General features: G+C 37.8%; 1 protein-coding gene across 1 annotated transcript; it reads left to right on the forward strand.

Moving 5' to 3' along the window:
- The first annotated feature begins 582 nt into the window (after positions 1 to 582).
- On the forward strand, positions 583 to 10887 carry LOC121917696 (ELKS/Rab6-interacting/CAST family member 1-like). Its single transcript, XM_042443817.1, has 2 exons — positions 583 to 898; positions 9351 to 10887. Exons 1-2 carry the CDS (start codon positions 731 to 733, stop codon positions 9552 to 9554), a joined length of 372 nt encoding a protein of 123 aa, XP_042299751.1. The 5' UTR covers positions 583 to 730; the 3' UTR covers positions 9555 to 10887.
- Positions 10888 to 14008: the final 3121 nt, after the last annotated feature.

The raw sequence follows: 14008 nt of genomic DNA on the forward strand, positions 1-14008 counted from the left end.
GCCTGAGAGGGAATTCACCAGGCAGGTCCAGCTCCATCAGGGCTAGCTTGAAGGAAGGAGACTCCGCCCTCCATAACTGCCATCCGCCAGCCTAAGAGGGAGTTCACCAGGCAGGTCCAACTCCATCAGGGCTAGCCTGGAAGAAGGAAGAGCCCTCCCTCCAATCCATCTGCTTTGGTTCAGGCCTCAGAGGGAGAGAAGAACCACTGGACCTCATCCACTTTCCCTCCACCATTCCCTTCTCCTTTTGTTTCATGTCTTTTAGATTGTAAGCCTGAGGGCAGGAAACTGTCTGATTAAAAATAATGATTGTAAGCTGCTCTGAGAGCCATTAGGGCTGAAGGGCGGGGTATAAATACCTAAATAAATAAATAAATATCTTTAGAAAGAACAGGGTCTTATAAAATGCACTGAAATCTGCCATTTTAATCAGAAAAATGTACAAGCAAACCAAAAGAAAACATTTCTCAGTTAGAGAAGCAATATTGCATCTAGTTTTGTTTGGGGGGGTTTGTAACAAACAAACAAAAAAGGTGGTAAAAGGTATTGATGGATGTTACTACTAGAAATGAACTAGAAGAAATGGAAGATATTTTTGAAAGTACTGCTAGATAAATACCCCAGCTAATCAGTTATCAACTGAGAATATTAGTTAAAGATGACATGCAAAGGTATCTGTTGTTGAGTGTAAAAATGCTTCAGTTAACTGATATTTTCAAATTTAGTTGGCATGCACTTGAGTACTTACTTTCTCCTTTACAGGCAAATTAAGGATCAGAATAAAAAGGTAGCAAACCTGAAACACAAAGAACAAGTGGAGAAGAAAAAGAGTGCACAGATGTTGGAAGAAGCAAGACGGCGAGAGGACAATCTTAATGACAGTTCCCAGCAATTGCAGGTAACAAGGGATCTCAAATTTGATACAAAGTCATCTGCCTCACTTGCTTTCAAGCTTAATAGTGAAGCTTTACCACTACAGTGTTCTTAATTTCTGGAAAGGTATGACCCATTCAACTTGAGCAGTTTGATCCATTTTATGGTAAGTGAACAAATGAATTCATTTCAGCTGTAAATTACTGGAATAGTATTATCATCTGGGCATCAAATTCAAGATTCTTGTACAGTCTTGGCCATCTGGCCTATGTAAAAATCTTCCATCTTAATTGTTTTTGGGATGTTTGGATTTAACTTTTATACAGTGAAGAAAAACTGAGAGGCACACATGCATCTGTAAGTATTCTTGGAGTTACAGAAATATCTTTCTAGTTGTATTGGCACAGATCATTTTCCACTCTTTAGTTTCACACCTATTCATTGCATATTTCCTTCCATCACAAAGCCACTGACAGCATGCCACGTTGCCAACAGTGACTCTTCACAGAATATTCCACAGCATAAAATAGGCCTATTGGATTAAATTCAATGTTTCTCTTACTTAGAACAAACTCACTGGAGTCAACTGAACTTAGGCTAGTTGTGACAGGTTCCTTTCATTTCAGTGGGTCTGCTCTAAGTAGGAGTCAGCTCTGAATAACAGTGATGTGCGAGACCAACTGTATGGTTAATAAAAGATGTTTTCATATGAACACAGATTGGTTTCACCAATCTTTTCTTTGATCAATGAGTTAAAGAGTGGCCAAAAAAAAAAAAAAAAGAGTATATCTGGACCTATTCATGTGAATGTTAATGAGACTAGCTCAATTAGGGTATCTTGATTAGCTTAATTAAGGGTATCAACATTTGAGATGTCCCTGTGTGATTCAGCTGTCATCCCTCTCCAATTTTCCATGCTTCTAATTTTGTATGTAAGTCCTTAACAGCTGCTCTGTTTCTGGTGCAGACAAGAAATCAAAATGTGAAGGGATGAAAAGGTACAGTGTTTCAGTAATCTGCAGTTTCTCATCTTGGAGAAGCTGCCTTTCCTCCCATTATTTCCTGTTTCTTTATGCAAATACATTGGGATAAAGCACAGTCTGAGAATGCTACCTTGATTTTCTTATGACAACAACAAACAATACATCTTTTCTTTCACACCTGTCCATATATTAACACATTCTCGTCATACCTGCTTGGATGTTAATAACAAACATGCAACTACAGTGTTAATTCAGTCATTCCTGTAGTACAAGACAGGTTCTCATTTCAGAGTGAACCATACATACAGGAAGAAGATAAAGATATATTTCCTAAGATTTCCATACAACTTATATTTGTAATGCTGTCTCTGCAGTTTGAATGTTAAAGAAAGGAAAAATGAGGAGGTATTAGGTGTGTGTATTAATAGACTGAATGGCAGAGATTTGTGGTATGTTTGTGCACCTGTACATCTTCCACAAACTGAACTCTCCCATGATGATGTGAGACTATGGAATAGGTATAACAAGAGGATACTAGAATCTGTAAAGTTCAGTTACAGGTTTTGTTCAATCTACTGTTGAACCCTTGTAAAATTTATGCATTAGAGAAATGGGGCCAGTGATGACAATTTGCTTAAATCTAATAAAGACAGTTAAATTTGATGACTTGCATGAAGTATTCCAGCTTTGTATTATTGAATGTTTTGAGAAGGAGAGAGAAAGTGAGAAGTGACACAGTATTTTTTCCCGTCAAGTGGTCAAACTATGCCATTTATTTGCTTGTTTAGTTTTTTGTGGGTTTTTTGGGCTATATGACTGTGGTTGAGTGCCATAGTGTCCATTATGGGAACTTTGGTGAACAGGGAGACTACATCAAAGCTGATTAGTCTGTTTCCAGGTTTGAGTTTGAGGTTGTTGATTTTTTTGTATGAAGTGAGCTGAGTCGATGTAGTGGGCACGGGTTGCCTTATATGGATTTGCAATTGTGTGGCCAGAAACTTGGCCAAGTCATACATGGGGGAATTCAGTGGCCCTCACTATGGATCAGAGTGGAATGGAATCCTTGTGGATCTTGGGAAGTCCATACAGTCTTAGTGGAATTTGCATAGACTTTGGCATGTGGTTGGCTGAATTAAGGAGTTCTTGATCAAGGTGTACATTTTCCTGGTGGCTTTGTTGGTTGGGTCTTATTTTTGCTGGATATTTCGTTTTTTGTAATTTTGTTGGAATCCACACATTTACCACAACGATACTCCCCTTACATCAAGGACTCAGCTCACTTCATAGAATGTTTGGCTATGAGTCCTGAAAAACACCAAAATCAAGACTCAGCACATGCAAATGAACATCACCCAGGGCCAGGGGGTTTCCAGCAGACAATGGACCATTAATTAAATATACACCGTGAGGGCTTGCCATTCAACAACAGATCAACTCACAGATTAACATGTAAATCATTTCCTCTCAACCAAGGGTCACACAGTAAACATACCCCATACACCTGCATGCCACCATTCTCCTGGATCCATCTCTACAGTTATCATCTCAGATAGATGCAATGGCCAGGAGTGCTTGGTACCAGCTTCGGCTGATACGCCAACTGCATCCCTGTCTGGATCAAAAGGACCTAGAAACTGTAGTACATGCACTGGTAACCTCTCGTTTGCATTTCTGTAATGTGCTGTACATGGGGCTACCTTTGTACCAGGTTTGGAAGCTTCAGTTGATTCAAAATGCTGCAGCCAGATTGGTCACGGGCACATCTAGGTCGGATCACATAACACCCGTATTAAAATCCCTCCGCTGGCTGCCAATTCACTTCCGGTCCCAGTACAAAGTGTTGGTCATTACCTTTAAAGCCCTACATGGCTTGGGCCCGAGTTACTTGAGGGAACGCCTCTCCCTACACAATCTGCCCCGCACCCTTAGAACAACGGGGAAATTGCTACTCGAACACCCTAAGGTGAGACTGGCAACAACCCATCAAAGAGCTTATACAGCAATAGCACGTACTCTTTGGAATTCACTCCCGGAAGAGATCCGCCTTAGTGGTACACTGGAAGCCTTTAAAAAGGCATTGAAAACCTATTTCTTCCAGCAAGCATACCCTCCCAACTCTCTGTAGAGAAAGTATTCCCCAATTAGATTAAGATATTTTGAGAGTTCATAGCTGTTTTTAGATAATTTTGTTGAATAGCTGTAATTGCAATTGAATGTTTTTAACTGTTTTTATATTGTATGTCATAGTTTTTGTAGATGTGAACCGCTTTGATCTCGAGGAAAAGCGGTATAAAAATAAACAGATTATTATTATTATTATTCTCTGAAGAGGTCAGCCACGGATGCTAGCAAAATGGCAGGAATAAACTTTTCTAGAACCCAGCCACATAGCCCGAAAAACCCACAAAACACTATGGATGCCAGATGTGACAGCCTTCAACATCATGTATTTGTTTATTTGTTTGTTTGTTTAATAACCTGCCTTTTCTCCCAGTTACCATGAACCAAAAGCAATTCATATCCCATAGATGTACGTTCCTGGGTACTTCTGAATGAAGAAGAGAGAGGAGGAGTTGTAAAGAAACAGTTTGTGTTCTTCATATCACTATGTTACATGTTTTGTAAAGAATTCAAACTAAAATTAGTGGGAATTGTGTGGCCCTCCAGATGTTGTAAATTGCAACTCCAAGTATTCCTCATCATTAGCTATGCTACCTAGGGTTTGTGGGAGTCATAGTCTGACAAAATATGAAGAGCCACACAGTTCCCACCCCTATGATAAAACATATAACAGGAGTTTACTTTGAGGATTTTTCTTTGTCAGTAGACTATGTGTTGAGCAGTACCTAAGATTCAGATTCTAGTAATATAACTTTGGGCCAGTTACTATCAAATGAGTCTAAAACTGAAGTCTTTTGCATTTCTCTAAATAAAGTAATTTAAGCATCATGTGTATATTTTCTGTAATAAGCTCTTACATTAAGGAATTGTCCATTTTATAGTTTTAGTTCATGTGCATGTGGGAAAGCACAACCTCATTAAATTTAGGCATTACATATGAATTGAATTGGCTTATAGGTGATAATCCAGCAAGTAGATCAGTACTAGAAATCTCCAGACAATGATTAACTTAACTATTCCTGTTCCAAATAGTGGTTTACAAAGCTAGATTTTGTTTAAACCCATTGTGCCAATGAGGTGGTCCCTGGACTGGTGCCAATCTTAGAGTAATCAGCTACTAGTTTCTGGAAGGTTTCCAGGAAAGCAAGAAAATTGTAGTCAATGGGCACAAATAAAGTGCTGGTCCCTGGCAAACTGGAAATAAATAATTACTGTCCCCCCTCATCAGAGAGCCTGAGAAGCATTGGTTTAAACTAACCATAGGTAACTTCACACCTCACAGAACGTTATGCTTAATTGAAGTTATGCTTAATTGAAAAGCAGAATCCAAAGCTTTCAAACTGTTCTTTTTGGCTGTACAGAAGAATAACAGAGGGAAGAAGTATGTTAGCATGGTAGATAGAATGCTAGCCTAGCTCACGTCTCTCTAAACCAAGATAATGAGGACTTAGTTGGCATGCCTGTACCTGAGTATTTCTTTCAAGAGTATCCATTTAATTGTTTGTCAAGTGTCACTGAAGTTTTACAGGCTACATTGTTGAACTCTGCATACTGTAGTTCATTCCTTTTGTTCACTTTTATTAAAATAGAAGTTAAAAATTCCAGCAGAGTAGTTCTTCTACTTGTCTGTAACACTTTCCAAATGAATTTCTCTTGTATGAGAGCATCTTATTCAAACATGTTAGAGTCTAAGGGTAATTATTTTGTTTTGATAACACTTTCTTTAAACCTAGGCCCCCACTCTTCTCTAGACAGGATGATCGCAATTATTTAACATAACTGATTTTTCTTTACTCTCCGGGGGACTAATTAGTTAAACAAAAACTCAGGCATAGGGTAAAATAGTTATTTTGTAGGGTATCATTGCTAGATTTGAGATTAGTGATTATAACCTTCATCTTCAGTGTGGTAACTTTGCCTGATTTTAACCCAGAAAAGATGACAAACATACACAAATGTCTTATTCAAATACTTCAAAGTCTGATTTTCTCCTCGTGTTCCTTTGAGGGGAAGCACCTAATAATAATAATAATAATAATAATAATAATAATAATAATTTGTTTTATTTATATACCGCTATTCCAAAGATCATAGCGGTGAACAGCAAGTAAGCTAATTAGCAAGTAAGCTAATTTGCCCCCAACAGTCTGGGTACTCATTTTAGCGACCTCGGAAGGATGCAAGCCTGAGTCGAGCTTGGGCCCTTTTTGCTGGTCTTGAACTCGCAACCTTGTGGTTTTGAGTGAATGGCTGCAGTACAGGCATTTAACCACTGTGCCACCAGGGCTGCCACCATCGCCATTTTCCCATCAGATACAGCCCTGTGGTGGAGACAGGGTTGTTGCATCTTTTAGGTGCTCTCCACTCAGAGAAAGTTCCTTTTTTAAGAGTTAAACTACAGTACTTACACTGACACATGAATAAGTGAACCCAGGGTTTTGGAGACAATTTTTGATTGAATTTCTAGACTTACACATGAGTATATACAGTAATAGTTTATTACATAGTGATCCCTATGATTAAATGTGATCTCTGTTTTCTTAAACCAGCTAACTTCATTTCAACCAAATGAACAAGTTTCCAAGTGCTTACTCCACTGTTTGTAATAGGCATGTGGTTTATCTTTTCCTGAATGCAATAACAGAATGTTCATTTATATAAGGAACTTCTGATTTGGAAACTTGTCATTTGGGAAGCATAATAAGAAAATTGTGGGACAAACGAAGCAATATAACCCAAGTCATTTAAATGAGTTGATAGTATTGTTCACTTTAACATATCATAAATCAGTTTTTGAAAGTATAGTTGAAGATTGCTTTTGTAAAAAGGAAGTTCTTCCGGCACATGTTTCATCTCAGAGCTTATGCAATGAATCAGTGGCTTTTAGACTGCTGTGTATCTGTCTTTTTTACTTTGAGATGCAAATCTTAGTACAGTATCTCATCGTGTTCCATAAATACAGCTTAAATGCTAGATCCCAGAAACTTCACCTCTAGAAAAGACATTCCTGTATTTGCACAGAATGTGCCTTATTTATTTTTATTCCAAACCCAAGACACCATTTTTCTTTCAAGCCAAGATAGAAGACAACTTCCTGAAGGGGACCTTTAAGGCTCTGGTTCCCAATTATGAGTGAAATGATCCCCAGTGTTTTCTAAAATTAAAATAAAACAGCTTTCTACTTTCCCACATAATTTGTTGTTTGCAAGAAGCAAAAGAGCATAATTCACAATTATTTGTTACATTCTGAATTGTATGAAAAAATAGTGGGAGCTTTACATAGTGATCTGTAATAATGGATCTGGCCTCTATAATTTCAGTAGTCATAGGATTAATTTTAATAACAATAATATGATTCAGAAAGCTAAATTATCTTTCAGTCTCAGTCGGATAAAATGAATACGGTAATGTTCTTTCCAGCATTGCAAGTTAGCCTAGTGCAACTGTCCTTTGAGTAAAGGTGGCTAATGTGGAATGGTCTTGAGTTGTGACATCTTACTTTGTGAATCCAGGTTGGCTAACTGCAGAACAAAAACAAAGTTAGAACTGGGTTTCTCAGCATGCAGCATTTGTTCGGCATTCTGAATATTTCTGAATGAAGATGTTTACAGTGTTTATTTGAATTGCAAATATTTTCTGCCTATCACAAATGAAAAAGATGTGTAGAAACTATTATATAATTAGTCATTATTTTTTCCTCACATGTTTAGTTTCTACAAATCAGTTCAGATGGTTATAACGGAACAAATAATTCTACTGTAAAACAGAACTGAAAATATCACAGCAGATTCTGAATGTGACACTCTGGATTAGACGTAACATGGAAAATTGATAAGTATTTTCTGTGTCAGGTGCAATATAAACTGCACACTGTAATTTTCTTGGTCTGTCTGGAGTGGATCGAGTACAGGAATTCTAATTTAAGCAGCTGTAGCAGCATCTGGAGAGTTTACTCAATGGTGCTTCAGAAGATACAGAAAGCAAGTAGAATAATTCTTGATACCAGATGGGAACTTGGTAGAGATCAGTGATCATCATCTTGGAACACTCACCTCAGCATACTCAGAAGATTTCCCCTGTTTTAGACCTCTCTCTCTCTTTCTCTCTCTCTTTCTAACATCAGGACTTGAGCTTTGAGGTTCTCTCATCACTACACAAAAGTTGCACTCCTCTGTTGTGAGTGAGGTACTTCTCTTTCAGGCCTATTGGAATTTGTGCATTTGACAAACATATCAGTAGTTTCCGTTGCTGAGATGTCATCCTCACAAGTATCAGTATCTTGCAACTATTGTGATCATAACATTTAAAGCAATTTACAGAATGAAGAATACAAATCAAGCTGCTTTCTAGACTCTTCAGTTACAGTACTACATTTCCTCTGAGTTGAAATGAAATTAGCAGAGGATTCATTAGTTCTCCTTTTTTGTTTCTTAGTTTATAACAGTTACTGTGTGCAATGTTAACTTAAAGCCTAGTACGCTTTTCTGAAATTATTCAGTGATTGTGAAGTACCGTAGTTCAAATTGGAAAGTTTAACAATGCTTATGGAATTGTCCTGTCATTGTCCAGTTCAAGCTGAGTCTAGTGCGCTCTGTAGATGATCATCTGTCATAACAAGGACATAACAGAAACAATTTCATTCTTCAGCTTTAGAAGAAAAGCATGTTTACACCTGTGTGTATACATTAATAAACATTTTCAAACGGTCAAGAAGCATCTACTGTGGATTTCTGGCTTCTGATAGCATGACTTAAATATATAGAGATTCATCATGAAGAGATTTGTTCCTATCCATAAAGAATAGACTGTTTCAGATACAATTTCTATGACTACCTCTCTCCTAGTCTTTATATTTACACCAGTTTTTATTGTATTAATTCCATGTGACAGGGCTTGATGACTGAGAGATCGTAATATTGCTCTCTCTCTAGGAAAGGGGAACATTTGTCTTTGATCAAGCTACTAACAGCAACATGCATCCCTTCCAGTTTCCTATACTGTGCCTGTCAGCTTATGAGTGCCTCAAATCTGAATGCTTGCTTTTACGCTACACCATCTGCCTACTAACCTGCTGTGGAGACGCATGTGAATTTGTGCCTTTTTGCACAGAGACAGACTATCAACTGTTTTAGCTGATCTTAACACAAATAGCACTGCTACCACCGCTGATCTCTTCATTTGCTAACTCTTGCATTATCTGTGCTATTCACTTGCTCCAGCTCTTCCTTCACGTTACTTCTCCTTTCCACTGTATGAAGATCTATCTCCATGGATTTCCATCCCTTAAAAGTGACTTTGTTGGCATAGCACAAGCTTGATTTCCTCTGTGCTTTAAATCCAAGCTATTTCATCTGGTATCCTATAATTTTCCAGGACAGTCTGCGAAAGAAGGATGATCGTATTGAAGAACTAGAAGAAGCACTGAGAGAGAGTGTGCAAATTACTGCAGAGCGAGAAATGGTACTCGCTCAAGAAGAGTCAGCCAGGACACATGCCGAAAAACAGGTCTGCAAACTTAAACTCTGCTATTGGTGTTTAGCAAGTATTATTAGGGCTAATGATTTTGAACTATTTTAGCACCGTCTTTTCAGAGGAATATGAAGCCATTGGTGGACATGAATGAATAAAGTCTGTTTTAGGTCTGAACACACACACACTTTAATTTTTTTTAAAAGGTAAAAGATGCTCCCAAGTTTCACTTATAAAAGAAACATCCTCCTTGAGAATAATTTGCATGCAATATAATTTTGCACTAAAGAGGTTTTTACATCTTGTATCTAAGCCAAGTTAAATATTTGCCTGTCCTTTATAACTGATAATTGCTACTCCTTGTTCCCACCCTTTTTTCCTTGAAAAAGCAATGGGGGGAGGGGAAATCCTTCCAGATAGGTGGAGCAGGTCCCTCATGTTTTCATCCCAAAGTTTTTCCTTGTAAAACTTCTCTAATGTTGGATTACTTTTCATACATTAGACACAGATTGTGTTTTAAATCATCAAAGGAAGTCTTCATGTACAGCAGTGAGTGAAATCTAATTTGAAGAGACACTATGCAACAAAAGAACAAAGACCCCAAACTTTGTAACAGTATAAAAAGCTATAAAAACATACCCAGTACCAAACTGAATGATGGATGTAATAATATATGTGTTTATAGTTATATATCGACAGTGAATACCTGTAAAATTTGTTTCAATGAACTAGTCTTTGTTAAGTCCTGTTTGAAATAAATCTGGATGTTTGAAGAAAAACTCTTCACTGTTCTTTCTCCAAATGAATGAGGCTATGTAGGATACGGCCTTTTCCTATTCCTTCTCTCTCTCTTTTTTTTTAAACCTCTGAGGAAACCAAACCAATGGTCAGACTACCCAGGGATTCACTCTGTTCTTGGATTTCAGAAGCTGCGAAGAAGATGCTGGAACCAACATGGTTTTGTTGACTTCAGTAGAAAAATATTTTAATAATATAAATTAAATAGTTTAAAAATCTGTAATTCATTAGTAAGGATTTTCTTCTCCTTGGTGTTAAGGATCAGAAAATATTTAAAGTCTTAAAAGTTAATTGCTCCCTTCTTAATTATTATCCATGATGCCAATTCTGATCTTTGTCTTCATTACTTATTTAATTACCTTTACTATTGTGGACTTCATTTATACTTTGTATGTATCCTTAATGTGTATTATTTAAAGGTTTCATTTCTACTTCTTCATTTAATTTAACAGGAGAAACTGTAGGGCTTGAACAGACTGGCCAAAATAAAGCTGCTTCAGCTTTTGGATGTATGCTCTTGAAATGTTGCATGCGTCCAAAGAGGGTGGAAGCTGCGCCAAAACCACATTCTAGTTCTAAGGACTGGAGCGCAGCTTTGGCATAGCTTCTGGCATCTTAAAATGTGTGTGTTATTTAAACAGCAACCTCCAAAGTGACTCGAAGCAGCTTTATTTTGGCCTGTCTGTTTAGGCCCAATGTGTGCTCTGCAGTTTTACTTATATTCCACTTTTGCTGAAATATAAAATTTAGCCTGTAAAAATATCTCTATCTTATGTTTTCTTTAATTTACCCCCTTGAAATTTTAAAGCCCATCTTTATTATTATTTTCTGCATACACTTCTTGGTACTTAGGTTTCTCTTTCCATCAAACTATTTCTTAAATCTCTTTTTAAAAAACAACCATTTCTTTTTACTTTATTTCCCCATAATCTCATCTTCCATCTGTTCATTATGGCAATAGCATTGGCAGACCAAACTAAAAAGAAGAAAAAGAGGATGGGCAACATGATGATAGGAAGGAAGACCCACAGATTCCCTCTCTAAAACAAATAAAGGAACCAAGAGTAGAGTCCTCCTCACAGAGATTTAATTTTGCCACTTTGGTGTTTGTCTCTGAACACTCCTTTAAAAAGGCAGTAGAGGATCCATTTGCTGCCTTAGAGCATATCTCTGACTGGACAAAGGAGGCAATTTTGTATAAAATACTCTTGTCTACTAATGAAAGTCTGACCCTGTGTGAAGGTACTTAAACTCAAAAAGGTTTTTAATTTACTATGGAGAAAAAGAAAGGAAAGAGAATTGAAGCATTCAAGACAGGTTTGGAGAAGGGGAAAGATGAGGATGGGAGAAAATTAGAAACAAGAGATTAGAAAAGTCTCATGGTAAAGCAAAAAGGGAAGGGGAAAGATGGTGCCTTTGCATAAAGGAGAGGTTCCATTGTAGAAAGCTACCGTGAGGGATGATAGCAAAGTTGAGGGTTCGATTGACATTGTGACTATGGCATCTCAGCTACAAGACTACAGTTGCTCAAGCATGTATGCATTGACACAGAGAACTTTCCAGGGCGGAGCAACTTTGAGGGTGAGAAATGCCTCAAACTCCACCACAAGCTGTGTGGCTCTGAAATGTAATACACAATTTGTCCAAGTTCTGTTGGAAACTTGGCACACCTCTGTTCAAGTAAATCCTATAATTTTTTCTGGCAGTTATTATAGTGAAAGGGTACCTAGATAGGATATGGTGTTGGGGAAATTCAGAAATAATGTATATGCAGAACATGCAAAGTCAGTAGTGTATTAAAGAATTAAACAGTTACAGTTAATACCATCAATACTTCATCCAAGCACTTTTAACTTATGGAGTGTTAATTAATTGCAGCAATTAATAAATTTGCAATGTGATTTTGAGCCTCAAACTATTTCAAGATGAAAACTTAAGAAACCATACAGGAAACCTTGCAGTAGAACGATTATCTGGGTGGGGGGTCAGTTTAAAGGATCCCCATAGGTCCAATTTGCAAAAGCTTTTTGCACTTTCAATTTGCAAGGATGCACTATCAATTCAAAATACACCCTTCTGATCTTGTAGCAGCTCCTCAGGTTTTCATGAAGACTCGAATTCTGTTGATAGCTCATTTGAGAAAACAGGGAATGCATCTTTCCCCTTATTTGGACTTGTTGAGGGCAAGAATGAGATGAAAGGCAGAAAGAAATCTAAAGGTGACTATGACTATATGATGTCTTTATGATCAGAGTTCCTTTTGACAAAGAATAATTTATAGGTGACAAATCTCTGTATTCAGTTGTGGGCAGAAGCAGATACAGAGAAGGTGAGTCTGTTCCTCTCACCGGAACAAAAGAAATGCAAGACAGTACAGAAACTGATAGCTTTGAAATAATGTTCCTAACTCATTAGGGGTTGTTAGTGTCAGCAATCCAACTTGTGCCAGAGATTATATTTTGCTACACACCAGCTGCAATTATTTATGAAATTTTATCAGCTTGTAATTCTGTTAAAGCACCATTATTAAATCTGATTCAGTGGTTGGCAAAAATCGTTATTATGCTTAATTTGCAAAGGCCTCTTACAAAAGGGGATGCAAGTTTGATAGTCTGGGGAGCTGATTGCAGAGGTCAGTCCATTTGTGGATACTAGACTACAGAAGACCATTACCACAATATGGATATTTTTGGACGCTGTGGTGCTACACTTTCTCACAGATTGTTAGGGAAAACTATGTTCATATTCAAACAGTTAACAGAATAGTTTGCTCTTACATCAGCAAGCAGAGAAATTCAAGATAATTATGGCTAAACAAGGTGGCAAGCAGATTCTACACTGGGCAGAAAAATTACTCCATTCCATCACATGTATACCTCAGAGTAACTTCAAGACCCAAACAGATTATTTGGTTTATCAAGTTTATTATTTGACATTATCAAATTTCTCCGGTCCTGCTCTAGAGCGGCTGAACGTCTTTGGAGAAAGTCCAAACAGTGGGCTGACTTTATCCACTTCAAATTTGTTCTTTCATCCTTCTCACGCACCCTCTCTATGGCTAAACAAACTTATTACAAATCATTGATCTCCGCCAATGAGAGGCGCCCGCAGCAATTATTCTCCACCTTCAACTCTTTGCTTAAACCTCCCTCTCCTCCTGTCTCTTCATCATTCTCTCCTAATGACTTTGCTAATTATTTCGTCAAAAAGATCACCACTATTCGCTCTGAGATAGTCCCTCCTGATTCTTCTTCTGCTCATAATCTTCTTTCGCCCTCGCCTAAAAAATTTTCTGTGTTTCCTCCTGCTTCTTTGGATGAACTCTCTTCACTTCTGAACTCTTCCAAACCTGCAACCTGTCCTCTTGATCCAATTCCTACTCGTCTTCTAATTTCTATAGCTCCCTCTCTTCTACCCTCGCTTCTCCATATCTTCAATCTCTCTCTCTCTCTCTACAGGCTCCCTCCCGTCGGACTTCAAACATGCTCTCATTTCCCCAATTCTGAAAAAACCTTCTCTTGACCGCTCCTCTCTGTCTAGCTATCATCCGATTTCTCTTCTTCCCTTTCTTTCTAAAGTTTTGGAACAGGTTGTTTATTCTCGCTGTCTTGAGTTTCTTGAAGCCAACTCCATCCTCGATCCCTTTCAGTCTGGTTTCCGCCCAAGGCATTCTACAGAGACAGCTCTCACTAAGATCTCCAATGACCTTTTACGGGCCAAGGCTAATGGCCTTTACTCTGTTCTCATCCTTCTTGATTTGTCTG

Source organism: Sceloporus undulatus, unplaced genomic scaffold (genome assembly GCF_019175285.1).
Source record: "Sceloporus undulatus isolate JIND9_A2432 ecotype Alabama unplaced genomic scaffold, SceUnd_v1.1 scaffold_185, whole genome shotgun sequence".
Lineage (NCBI taxonomy): Eukaryota > Metazoa > Chordata > Lepidosauria > Squamata > Phrynosomatidae > Sceloporus > Sceloporus undulatus.

What these genes read in the sequence shown, in the direction of transcription:
- LOC121917696 (XM_042443817.1), top strand. Translation starts at nt 731, where the DNA reads ATGCACTTGAGTACTTACTTTCTCCTTTACAGGCAAATTAAGGATCAG. An exon ending in ACAGTTCCCAGCAATTGCAG is followed by an intron (nt 899 to 9,350) that starts GTAACAAGGGAT and finishes ATAATTTTCCAG; the next exon opens with GACAGTCTGCGAAAGAAGGA.